Source organism: Phallusia mammillata, chromosome 1 (assembly GCF_965637545.1).
Source record: "Phallusia mammillata chromosome 1, kaPhaMamm4.hap1.1, whole genome shotgun sequence".
NCBI classification, from domain to species: Eukaryota; Metazoa; Chordata; class Ascidiacea; order Phlebobranchia; family Ascidiidae; genus Phallusia; species Phallusia mammillata.
The window spans coordinates 22232109-22245456 of record NC_137252.1 but is presented as its reverse complement, the minus strand read 5'-3'; the positions used below and the strand labels follow the sequence as shown (position 1 = coordinate 22245456).

The 13348-nt window shown below is 38.4% G+C and overlaps 1 protein-coding gene across 1 annotated transcript; it reads right to left on the bottom strand.

Moving 5' to 3' along the window:
* Positions 1–9741: 9741 nt before the first annotated feature.
* LOC145209418 (uncharacterized) lies at positions 9742–12524 on the bottom strand. The gene has a single exon (XM_080079698.1). It carries the CDS (start codon positions 12082–12084, stop codon positions 11125–11127), a length of 960 nt encoding a protein of 319 aa, XP_079935824.1. The 5' UTR covers positions 12085–12524; the 3' UTR covers positions 9742–11124.
* Positions 12525–13348: the final 824 nt, after the last annotated feature.

Here is a 13348-nt window from a genome sequence, read left to right as displayed (position 1 = left end):
GTTTCGTTTGCGCTTTACTGCCATGCAGATGGCAGTGGATTTTTTCAGCACTAGACGTTTGTCAACAAATATTTCTTACTTTTTACTTTGCCACGTCCATTCATGATGGTGAAACGGTTTGTTAAAATTATTATAATGAATATATTTTAACCTCATCAGTTAAAACATATTGTATTAAGTTGATAGATAATAAGTTGATGTTTACACAGGTTTTATAGAGTTTTATAATGGCGAAGTTTTACGTAAAAGTCACTGAACTTAGACCTTTGACATCATCCAGTCAAAGACTACAACAAAGAAATCTACTTGTACAGATAGTAGTTCCGCTAATTTTAAAAAACTGTGACAGGATTGCCGCGATCTACTTTTTTTTCTTACATGTGCGAGCGTGTGCGACAACTACCATAAACCTATTCCAAGTAGTTTTTATTACCTTAACTCGCCCAAAACCTCAACCTCGCTAACTTTGCATCATAGCAAAAAAGACACCAAAACTTGGACTATGTTACACGATTATTTGAAAGACCAGTCTTGTATTGTACAAGTATAAGCTTTCCAATGCTTACATCGGGACACCGGTTAAACCTCAGCGACAATAATGACACAAACATAGTACATGGTCGCTTTGCAGCGATGATGTTTGCTTGCTGTAGAGTGTAAAGGAAATGTTGATTGCATTAATTGCACAAATTGCATTAAAAATTCTTTAACTGTCGCTTAATCGTCCCGAGTTTTTTCAACTTCACGGTATACATTGTCTTTTTTCTTCGGCTTGTTAACTTGAGTGTACACATCTAGGGAATTGAAAGTCTGTTTCTCAGCCATGTGAGGTACCGCTGAATAATAAACATCACCAGATGTACCATCTTCGATACGTCCTTCATTAGTAGATGTAGGTCTGCATTCGTCTTTTTCGTAATTCAATTGCGCTGTGCCATCCCCAATTGCTGCGTAGGCGTTGTCGTCATTGGAAATGTAGTGGTGACTTATGATTGGGTCTGGGTTTGTGGCAACTGCAGAGTTTTCGTGTTTTTTTAAATAACGTTTTTTCGCTATATATATCAGTAGCATGACCAGCAAAACAGCTAGTACAATGGCTATGACAACAAAAGCTGCTAGTATTCCTGCGTTTGCAGCGGCTCCAAGTGACACAGTTGTGGTTGAGCTGGATGGTGTTACAGTGTTGTTTCTACTTTTCTCGGTTACTGTAGAAAGCTGCGAGTTGTCGCCATCATCAGGAATGGATTTGTAGCACAAGAAGGCTGCTGGTACTGTTGGATCACTAAACAATACATCAACTGAACCCCAGACTATTTCCGCGTACGATTCTCCACTCGTACGTTCTTCATCTTGTCTCAAACTCTGTGATTTGGATCATAAAAAATAAAAATATGAATAATATAAGTTCCTCATCAAACCGAATAAACAAAAAAACGAAGCTATGGCGCCTTTGTTTGACTCCAAATTATTTTTGACAACAACTACTTATTGCAAAAGATTTACAAAAGTCGTAAGCAGTTGTTTTTTGTGAATATTTTATGAAAGGCACGTAAAAGTTACCAAATATACACTAATCACCACATATCTGTGCAAAAAAGAAAAGTCATTACCTGTGAGGAATTAAAACGTTGATACTTTACCCCAGTGATCCACATTGGATTGTCCTTGCTGTTGCTGCGAGTTAATCCAATTCTATAGTAAGATGTTCCACACAGCTGGGGTAGCTCTTGCGTAGGTAGTGGTGGTATTCCAAGAAGCGCATCTAAAAATTTCTCCTGTGTGTTTAAAACTGCCAACCTGGCATTGTGAGCATTTTCGCAATGTCTATCAGCGTCTGATGCCGATAAAGGAAACTGATGGTAGAACATAGTTCCATGAGATTTGGGCATCTTTGTTAAACAGTTGTCTTCTACGTTTGCCATTTTTCTTTACACTTTTCACCTTCGAGCGTTTTTATTTTAAAAATCTTTGATGTTAAATTTAAAAAAAATTGCCACCCACAGACAAAAGCAAGAAATTTAATAATACCCAAATAATTAAAACCTCTGACAACTTTATCCTGAATTCTGATGGTTTACTCTCGCTTTAAACCTTGCGAGTGTTTCCACGAAGAGGTGCACACGTCGTCAGCCACAGGGGACTTCAGACTCACTGCGATGATATCCGGACTTGAATAAGTGTAACTTGTGATTCATGACATCACAGGAAACCGCCTGGTGACGATCTTTCAGGCATCCACTTGTCTCGAAAATGTTATTCCCAGGATGGGCAACATTTTTCACAATATCAACTTATCATTTAAATTTGCCACATAGCAAAACAACTGTCTTGGGAAATATTCTCAAAATTTAGGTTTAAGCCCGGTTTACACCAAGGGCGAACGCGAACGGCTCTTTTTTTCCTCACACGAATGACGTGAAATTTAAGGTTTTTACCAGGCGCGAACGTTGCGAACAAAGCCTTTTCGTCCGATCATCCGGCAGTGGTGCACTGCCAATATATGACAAGACTTGCAATTAACTTCACGGAATTGTGTTTAGTTGTGGCATGTGAAGGGTTAATCCAACAATAGTACACAATACAAAGCCTATGACCATTAGAGATGTGGTTTTGCAACTGATAATTAATAGTAAAATTGCTCCTTAACCAAAGTCGTTGTTTATGGAATGCAAAACTAAAACTATTCTACTCTGTGCAGCTAATTTAAGAAAATGTTCTCCAAACTATTCGTGTGTCTTTTTTATCTCGATTGTTTGCACTCTAAAACTTAAACATGTACCATTTTGGGGGGATAAAATACAACAAAGTTAATACCTATTTAGGTTTCCAAAAACTATGTTATTTCCTATTTAGTCTACCTGGTGGGTCTGTACATTGGAAAACTTGGTTCCAGACATATTAATTCTGATACCACTTCTATCACAGTTTGAAAATAGTATATTGATCATGTGCTTTTTGATATGACAGCGCGATTTATGACTGTCCAGCACTTATATGAGTGATATATTTTACAATTTGCATCATTAGACATTGTGTAATAAAGTTGCAGCGCCTAAACCTCCATATTGCAACAAAGTAACCGACATAAATGACCAAGACTGATCATTCCTACATATTCTGGGCAAAATTCTCGCGCGAAGCGCCGTTTCCGTTGCTCGTGAAGCAACCCAGACGCGAAGCATGCAAACGAGAGAAGCGCGAAATGGGACTTCCCCACGCGTTGTTTAAACCAGTGGTTCTCAACCGGTGGGAAATTTCCCACTAGTGGGAAATTTAATGGTTTTAGAGGGAAATTATGTGAATCAGAAGTCACCAAACTCGGGCCCGTGGGTTGAAATTAACCATTGAAAGTTAATTTAATACAATATTTTCCGCAACAACATGTAAGATTAACTACATCTAGTTTTGCGAGGCGCATAAAAATCCAAACATCGTTTGTTACGTCACAGACATTACTAAAAGTATCAATGACTTTGTTATTGTTCGCGAATAAATGCATTTGATCTGTTGATTGTGATGCAATAAATGACCAATGCAAGCACCTGAGATTTTTCAAAATTCCACATGATATTACTTTCTCAAGAAATCACTAATCAAACTAAATAAAACCGCAGTATACCTTTAAGGTCCCGACCAAATCGCTTCACAAAATTATTTCGATTAAAGAATAATTTTTTGTTAATGTTTGGCACAAAACATTATTATAAAAATAACAGAGGGGGGAATTTGAACTTGGTGATTTACTTTAATGGGAAACCGCACCAAAAAGGTTAAGAACCACTGGTTTAAACAGAGAAAGAAATTTCGCGTTGCTCGCTTCGCACGCGTTTAGTGTAAACCGGCCTTTATACTTAAGGTTACTCGAAAGGAAATATTCTTTCTTTACCAGAAGTACTAATAAAACAACAAGTTTCAGCTGTAACACAAATTATTAAATACGGTTGAACATACTTGCAGCACCAATTAAGAATATTATGCATAGTGATTAAAATGTGTACCAGTGTTACTTTCCTCTTAGAAAGAAAGATTTTTCATCTTGACTCGAAAACTCAAAGGTTAATCGATGCCTGATGCCTCCTTACCACCACTTATCTTTTCTTGCGTTCGCGGGTAAAAATAAACGATTAATTGATTGATTGATTTACTGGTATTGCTGCCTTAGAGGTTACCCACAACAGATTTATGCATGGTTTAAAGCAGGGAGTAGAACCGTTTGTCATATGGGTTTAGGTTCGGTTCGGGTTCACTTGGTTTTGTTTTTATGGGTTGGGGTTCGGTTCCTGTTTTTAAAAATGTACATTTTCGGGTTCGGGTTTTGTTTCGGTTCCGCCAAACTATCCGGTCCGAACCGGTTTGCGGTTTTTAAACCGGTTTAAATTTTTATTCGTTTTAATTTAATTTTACCCATTATCTACCTGGCCTTATCAAACTCCAAACGAAATGTGCACGTGCACTGTTATTTTTGACACGCCCTATAAGTGTTATCTAGTGCAGTGTTTCCCAACCTATGGGTCGCGACCCAAAGTTGGGTCGCCTGTAAATTCTGTTGGGTCGCCAGTTTTTGTGACAATTAGAGCAGTGATTTTCAACCGGTGTTCCACGGAACACTAGTGTTCCGTGAAAGATTGTCAGGTGTTCCGCGAGAAACTTACTGGTTTGAATATAGGATTCTAATGCTTTAGACTTCTGTGGTTTGACTAGTGTTTCATGTCGAACCCATGTCGAAAATCACTGGTTTAAAACAATGGGCATATATAGCTTTTGGTTTGTGAAAGTATTTATCCGCAACCACCAGTTTAAATGTTCTATAGTAATTGGCTTGATTTATTGTTGTGTAAAAATAAGACTCGTTGTCTAATAATCTTATAGCTGAATCGCGGGTAAATTGCTGACGCTTAATGCAATTTAGCTTTGCGTAAGCTTTAAGAATAATATAACATTTAAACCTTGTCTCAACCGAAACGAGATCAACAAGTTTTCTGACGTTTAGCAAAACCGTTTGCACGGAAAACTATGAAACACGGAACAGCCAGTGCTAGGCAAATATTGTATTTAGGTACAATACTTGTTTTAATGTTACGTTTTTATTAAACCTCCCAACAACTTCAATAGCGCTATATGAGTGTTTCCATCCGTTTTGGTGACTACGTGATGTGCGAATTTGCGGTTCCCGTGATTTGGCGTTTCAGTGTCACCCTGAGCCTAGTTGTTTCATTGCATCAAAATTTTGTTTGGTGTTTCGCAAAATTATTTTAAAGCGTATAGTGTTCCGTGGCTCAAAAAAGGTTGAAAAACACTGAATTAGAGCATCTACGTTTCGTAGCGTTATTTTGTTATTTCCCAAGGATATGAATTGTTTCCCAATAACAATTTCATGACTATTTGGCATGATAGTGAATTATTCTGTTTGTGACGTCATAATGGTTGTGTGAGATCACTGTTAAGCGTTGTGTGACTCATAATGCTTTGAACCAGCAGCTCGAAAGTTGGCGGAAAAACGAATAATTTTTGTTTGATGTTTTTATTTTTCAAACTAGCGTAGTAATTTTCGAAAAACTTTCTTGATTTACAAACAAAAATACAACCCAAATAGTAAGAATGCATATCCATGGGTCGCGATAAGCCACAAAACAAAATTTTGGTAAGTATTTGGGTCGCGACAAAAAAAGGTTGGGAACCACTGATCTAGTGTATTCTTCGGTAGAGCTACTAACACTGAGCATAGGCTTAGGCCCGGTCTCAGAACTTCTGGTAGGTGGCGCAACGGAGCATAGGCGGTTATGGTGCTGTTACAGCAAATCGGGTTTTTGGTAAGAATAATTGCCGAGTCAGCACCATAAACGCCTATGCTCTGTTGCGCCATCTACCAGAAGTTCTCAGACCGGGCCTAAGCCAATGCTCAGTGTTAGTAACTCTACCGTATTCTTCAGTGCGCTGTTTTGTAAAAAATCGCGAAATATAATACAGACTGCTTTTTTACTAATTCGGTTCCGGTTAGGGTCCAACGCCAAACAAAATATGGGGTTCAACTCCGGCTCGGGTTTGCAGAAAATCGTAATTAGCGGTTCGGGCTCGGTTCGAGTTTAATGAAATTAACCGCTCAAACCGGTTCGCGGGTTCGGGTTCAGTTCCGGTTCGACTCCCTGGAAAGTGTAATTGTGTAAGTTTTGAATAAAAAAGCTTAATGAACTTTACTATAACAGCAAAAGCGTTGTAAGCTTGCAGAATAATTTGTCATTTTGTTAGCAAAAACGTTGGGGGGGGGGATAGCATGGCTGCATTGAAAATATTCCTTTGCATGTTGAAATGATGTAGCGTTACACTAACTACTTTTGTGATCAACGTGGTTCAAGTTGTTTTTGTTGCAGGCCATTATAAATCGTTAAATTAAAAAACGTAAGTGTAATGTCATAGTAGACTACAAGAATCAGCCTGTGTGACAGGGCAGTGACCGACGGATCTGTCTACACTTATCAGATATATACAAAATGTACTCAAAAAGAGCAGCAGACGATCAGCGTCAGTGTAATGTTTTATTTTTGAAAAACAGAAATATTCATTTCGCCTATTTGGGCATCGTCAGTTTCCGTCTAAAAAGAAAAGAACGATAAAAACACATAAAAGCTAAAACGGTAAAATACAGCCGCAAAATCAGACTAAAGCGATGAAAAACAATGGAGAAGGTCTGCAACTAACACCAAAGCTAACTGACTGTTAAAAAGGGGTGGCAATAAAGGCGCCAGTAGCAAGCGAAAAAACTAACACACGTTAGAAGGCGATGACGTCATTAAGTGATAAGGGGTCGTGCGTACAAGGTGTCAGAAAGCTGATTACTTTACCCGTGGCAAAATCATTGGTTGTATGTTTATGGACGCCTTTAGGTCGTTCAACCATTTGTCCTCACAAATATCTAACCGGCTCATAGGCGGCTCTTCAACAAATATTACCGAAAAACAACTTGATATGTCCGGTTTTTTTTTTGTAGACAGGGATGGGAGATTAGGTAATGTTTTGCCAACGCCATCTTGTCGCTCTTGCTGTCTGTTACGTCCCCTGTTCGCCACGTTGATCTGTGTGCATTCCATCTTGTGCTAAAACGGTTTTTCGTTTGCCCGACGTATTGTTCTTTGCATGTGGTGCAGGTGGCCACGTATATGCCATAATTTTTGCATGTCAGTTGTTGCCTTAGAGCAGGGGCGGGCAACATACGGCCCGCGGGCCGGATCCGGCCCGCGACGGGATTTTGAGCGGCCCGCAGACAGTTACCGGTCTTACATGATAGTTTGGCCCGCGGCCACAGTCTGTCGCAATTCCCCACTACTTGCTTACTACGTCAAATTATAGTTGTAACGGACAGTAACGCTCCCCAATAGCAAAAAACTTTCCCGCCGTTGTTACCATTAGTTGTAAAAATTTTAAACATTTTGCATCCTAAACCAACCCTCTTTAGCCGCTAAATAAATAATTCAGCTCTTTACGCCACTTATCGAAAATTAAGCACTTTTGGATCTCCTAGGAGGCACCACGTCAGTAGCTCTACCGCCTGCTTTCAGGTAGAACTACTAACACTGTAATTTGGCTGGCCCCTGGTTAAAAATTGTTCGATAGGTGACGCAACGGAGCATAGGCGTTTATGGTGCTGACTCAGCAATTTGGGTATATGGCACCATAACCGCCTATGCTCCGTTGCGCCACCTATCGAACAATTTTTAACCAGGGGCCAGCCAAATTACAGTGTTAGTGGTACTACCCTTCTTTCACGGTTTCCTTTGTTTCCACATGTGTAGCCTCGTTAGTGTTTCAGCAGTATCTAAGTCTGTGGTGTATGCATTAAATTTGCTGTGGTCAATAATTTTATGTTATATCAGTTAAATTGTTCGGACTGTATTGTAATTGTGACGTTCTTGACTGTATTTGGTTTAGGCGGTCAAAATTCCGTTGTAAATCACTGGATAAATACGCGATTAATGTATCGATTCAGGAATCCGGCCCGCCAAGTACTTCATTTTCCCATATCAGGCCCGCCGACTGAAGAAGTTGCCCGTCCCTGCCTTAGAGGAATAGAGTGGTTGGAAGGGGTGGTGACACAGGAAACGGAGGGAACCATAGCATTTGGGAAACTGACGATGCCCAAATAGGCGAAATTAATATTTCTGTTTTTCAAAAATAAAACATTACACTGACGCTGATCGTCTGCTGCTCTTTTTGAGTACATTTTGTATATTAAAAAACGTATGAATAAATACTGTTTCTAGACTCCAAAAATTACCCGCATCAATACCAAAATCCAGGCATCACATTTATTAGGTGTAGAACGCAAGTTAAGTAACTTTTTAAAAAATATTCCCTACTTCACTATGAAGTGACATCAGTTGGCCAGGCGTTTCCTTTTTTAATGCCTTTGTATCTATGGAAGCCAAGCGGTCTCACAAGTATTGTTTTTGATATTAGGCTGGTTTCGACTTTTTGTTTATGTAGTTATAGGCCTTTTGAATTTATGTTGATGAAGCGTTTCAATGGCGCTGTTGTTGTATTAAGTTATTGGAAACTGAAACTGTATTCTGCAGGAAAAACATCAGGGTGGCTATACACGGTTTTCAACCCATAGATCATTTTCCTTCCTGTTAATTGAACTGCACTATATTTGTTTTATTGTTTGTGCACCAACAAATAGTAACTGAAAACTTTGAGTTTCTAATCTACAGAGCAAAAATAACTGATGGACTGGTTTGTTGACTTGGAAGCGCTTTATAACTAATGCTTGTCATGCGTCATAATGGGTGATTGTGCAGTATTTTGTGTCGTATTACCTTTACATTTTAGGACAGCGTGGTCCAACTGCAGGCCCGCGGGCCAATTGTGGCCCGCGAAAGTCCCAACAATAATTCAATGTTTTCTTAGTGTGAGGATCAAGACACACTAAATAATGCAAAATCTCCTATTGTGACGCATGACAAGGCATTGTTATGTAATAAAGGGTTCTGCTTCCATAAGCCGTTTAGGGGCATGTTTGCGCTAGAGTGGAAACTGAATTTTTTGACAGCTTCTACTTAGTAAAAACTGGAAAATATAAAAATAAACTTATCTATAGATAAAAAGGTGTAGAGTTACCCTAGACCAGGGGTGTCCAACCAGTGGCCCGCGGGCCACATGTGGCCCGCAGTAAGGTTTTGAGTGGCCCGCGTGGTATTTTTCGAAATAACTTTTATTATTAACCTAATCGCCTACGTAGTTATATGACGAACTTTCATTCCGAAAAATTGGCATTGATTGATTTCGTTATTAATGGAGTAATACACAAAACTGTTCAAGATACCTTTATTGCATCATAATGCACATTGTTACGCATCACAATTTCTACATTGTTATGTCTACAATCTAACTCGTGCCATAAGTCAGTTAGAAATATTCCTTGCCTTATTGAGGTACATCTGATATAATCAGAGACCCGCGCAAAACGCATCAAGCAGTGAAATATCTTCTGCACTCTGCAGTGATATAGATTACGCCAAACCGAAAAGCAAGTAACGCCAACAGAGAATTAAAAGAAAGGTGAACACGTGACTTCAAATCCCTTGTAAGATCAGTTCTGACAGCCATATGAAAAACTCGCTTCGCATTGCTAAATCGTCCATCTCACCGAATATTGCCAAACTTGTAATAGAAAAACAGTGCCAAACTTCACATTAAAATGACGACGTGTGGTAAAAACTTTATTGAGTTTACTAATCTTGGTATGTTTATTGTTCTTAGAATTGTAAACGAGGTTAATACAAATTTCCAAGATTAGAATTGCGGTGTGAGGATTTTAATTAGAAAATATAAGGCAGCCATTTCTACGATTACAAATTAGCAGTAAACACTCAAGTGGCCCGCGCAATCATTCGTAAACCGCATGTGGACCTTTGGCCGAAAAGGTTGGACACCCCTGCCCTAGACCCAGAAAAAAGTTTTTCCTGCAAAAATTTAAACCTTGGTCCGTGTAGTAAGTTAACGATTTTAAATGGCCCGCAACAAAATAAAGTTGGACCACACTGTTTTAGGACATTAAAAACAAAAATTACGTTTGCAACAACGTTGGACTTTTGCGAGCCAACAAAATTATCTAGCCGGCCATGCCCCTGGACCACCCTGGATCAGATCAAAGTTCAAAAATAAGAACCAGGAAGTTCATTTAAGCCCAATGGGTTTTTTCAGGTAGGGAAGAGAAACTCATGTGATGCATCATTGTCACAGAAACCTTTAGACGTTTACAAACTTGTTTTATAACCACATTTTAAAACCACAATCAACAAATTAAACAAATATTACTTAATGAAATGTTAATGTCAAAACGCGAAATAGATGAAGTACACAATCACTTTGGCCTTTAGGCAGTTTTGGCCAGAATGTTTGCACGCTTTATGTACATGTTAAATGAGTAGGTTACTACGTGTAGCTATAGTAGCTGAGTAGCAATGGATAAATCAGATACTTTGACCATAAGGTTTAGTTTGGCCGAGTATCAAGCCACAAACACAAAACTTGGCCGAGCTAAATATGCAGGAGATGACACAGTTATGTTTTGTGAACATTTGCGTTTGTGAGAAAGAAAATAATGTTTACTGGCAGATGGGTGGCCATAGAAATTACATAAAAAAGACTTGCGTTTTTTTTAACTATCAGAATCATGACAATAATTGTTACATGAAATAAATGTTAATACTTTCCTGATACAACTGGTTACAACAATGGAAGCGCAAATGAAAGTTTTTAGAGCTGCTTTTTATAAAATACAAAGGTAGGGGCTATCAAGCTTCCACATTATAAATGCAAAATGAACACATAAAAGCTCTTTCGAAGAATAGCATTACTACGAAGGCACAAAGCATTGTCAGCGCGATAAATGGAATTATAATGTGCACGATAGGCATTTGCATGTATGTCTATGACAACGAGATAGCACAATGTAAACAATCCTGCTAAGTATCTAATAAAGTACGCCCTGAATTTGCAAATACACATTCCAGATATGTCCATGGAACAAAAGTAACGAAACTTTTTAGGGTAAAATGTTTTTTGTCGATAGTAACCGTTTTACACAGTGTCATTTTGAGAAACGATAACCGTTTGCAAAAAACAACTTCATATGTTTTGTTTTGGTTTTTGAACTTCACTGTACACATCTGCCACAGTCTTTGACTTGTTTACTTGAGCGTAAACATCAGGAGCGTTTGAAGTTTCATTGGTAGTAGAAGGTGGTACTGAGGAATAGTAAACATCACCAGTTTGACCACCATTGCTACTCCCAGCTTGTGTTGATATAGCACTATAAGCTGCGTCATTTCCGTCACCAGCTTGCGCTATACCTTCCGCGATTGCAGCGTAGGTGTTGTCGTCACTGCACATGTAATTGGTGGTTCCAGTTTCAAACGAAACTCTCGTAGCAATCCCACCGTTTGGTTTAGAATTGCGGCGTTTTTTCACCACGTATAGAAGCAATATGACTAGCAACAAAGCTAACACAATTGCCATGACAACAAATAAAGGTAACAAGTTTGCGGTATTTGCAGTGCTTTCACTTGACATGGCAAGAGTTGTGGTCTTTGTGACTGCTGGCAAATTATCTGCATTATTTCGCCCTGTTAGTTTCGTGGTAGATTCTGTATTTGTCAACACAGTTGGTTTGTAACAAAGGAAGGATGAGCGTGATGTTGAAATAGAAAAATGTATGTTTTTGGAATTAAAGGCGATTTGGCCATAGTTTTCACTTCCTGCCGTTGCTCTATTTAAGTTCAGATTTTGATCTGCATAAATTTTTGAAAATGCTTCACCAGTAATCCATTCGTAGTCCTTATTGTCTTTTCTATTAGTTAAAGTTAAACCAATTCTAAAATAATTTCGATAACAGCGAGCACCTCTCTTTGGCAAAAAGTCCAATGCATTTTGGAATTTTTCCTTTGTTTTCAAAACTGCCAACCTTGCGTTGTGTGCATCCTGACAATGCTGATCCGCATCTGTTGCATTTAGTTGAACTCGATGGTAGAACAAAACGCCACCTGCTGTAACTTGCTCTATTAAGCAGTTTTTGTCAAAGTTTTCCATACTACATCAAGTACAAATGTGAGTTAAACACAAAAACACAGGTTTCCATTGAATAAACATGATTTGGTTTGTTTAAAAGAATTTTGTTACAAATACCTAATTCGTAAAACGTGAACATTTCATTCATATTTGATTATCACTTCTGTGCTTTAACACCCTCAGTTTTCAAAACGTATCTTACTTATACTTCAAATACTACACACTTATAAAATAACATAACATAGAACAGTCATTGTAGAATTCAAGCATAGTTGCTATTTGCTAATTCTACCTTTCAGTCTCTCGACTGGAAGAATAAGAGCGGTCAGTTTCACATGCACTTTATTGAAATGAAGAGTGATTTAAAACGATTTTCGACCACCTAAACCAAATAGAATAAAGAACGTAATAACTACAAATAGTCAAAACAATCTTACTTGCAGCACATAAAGTATGTACCATAACACAACTTAATACGCTCACAACTAACTCATACACTACTGTAACACTAACTGGACTGCACGTGCAGACACAAAGAAAACTGTTAAAGTGGGACACAGACAAGGTCAGCAGTTGTGACGTAACAATGCATGTATGGTGTGATGATTGCAACGGCGGGAAAAGTTTTTGTTATAGGGGAGCGTTACTGTCCGTTACAGTCATGTTAGTTACTGTCCGTTACAGGTCATGATACTGGCAAACTGCTTAAAACCTTTTTTCATTGTAATGTTGTGAGCCTTCCTGACGACTCAGTCACCATATTTGCAACTTTGCTTTTGCGTTTAGTAGAGTGCGGTGTACTTTTATATAGATAGCTTTGTTTCCTCATTTATACACCACTACAATTGTCAACTTTGTCATATAAAGTGCATTATTTATTTTTGCTTTTTGGTTATTGCTATTGTTACTTTTCCTCTACAGTCTAATAAGGCATGATGTGGTATCGTGCAACGTTAGTGACTATTTGCATAAATTTTGTAGTCACAGTGGTAGATCTGGGAATTTGTTCCACCTCGGCGTTTACGGCTTGCGTGTGGTACGGTACTTTTCCGAATATGTTCGTCACTGCTTGTCTTTCTTTGACATAACGAGTAACATTAAAGGGTGTCAGTTAATTTTAACAGCAATTCCTTTTTATATAACTTACTTAGACGTTTCAATTTTTTTTTCAAGTAGGCCTAAATGCTAACAAAATTTTTTAGAGTTAAATAAAGTCTTTTGGTAGGGTGTAAATAAACGGATTTGGTCGATTCATTTTACCAAACATTACAACAATACATATCAG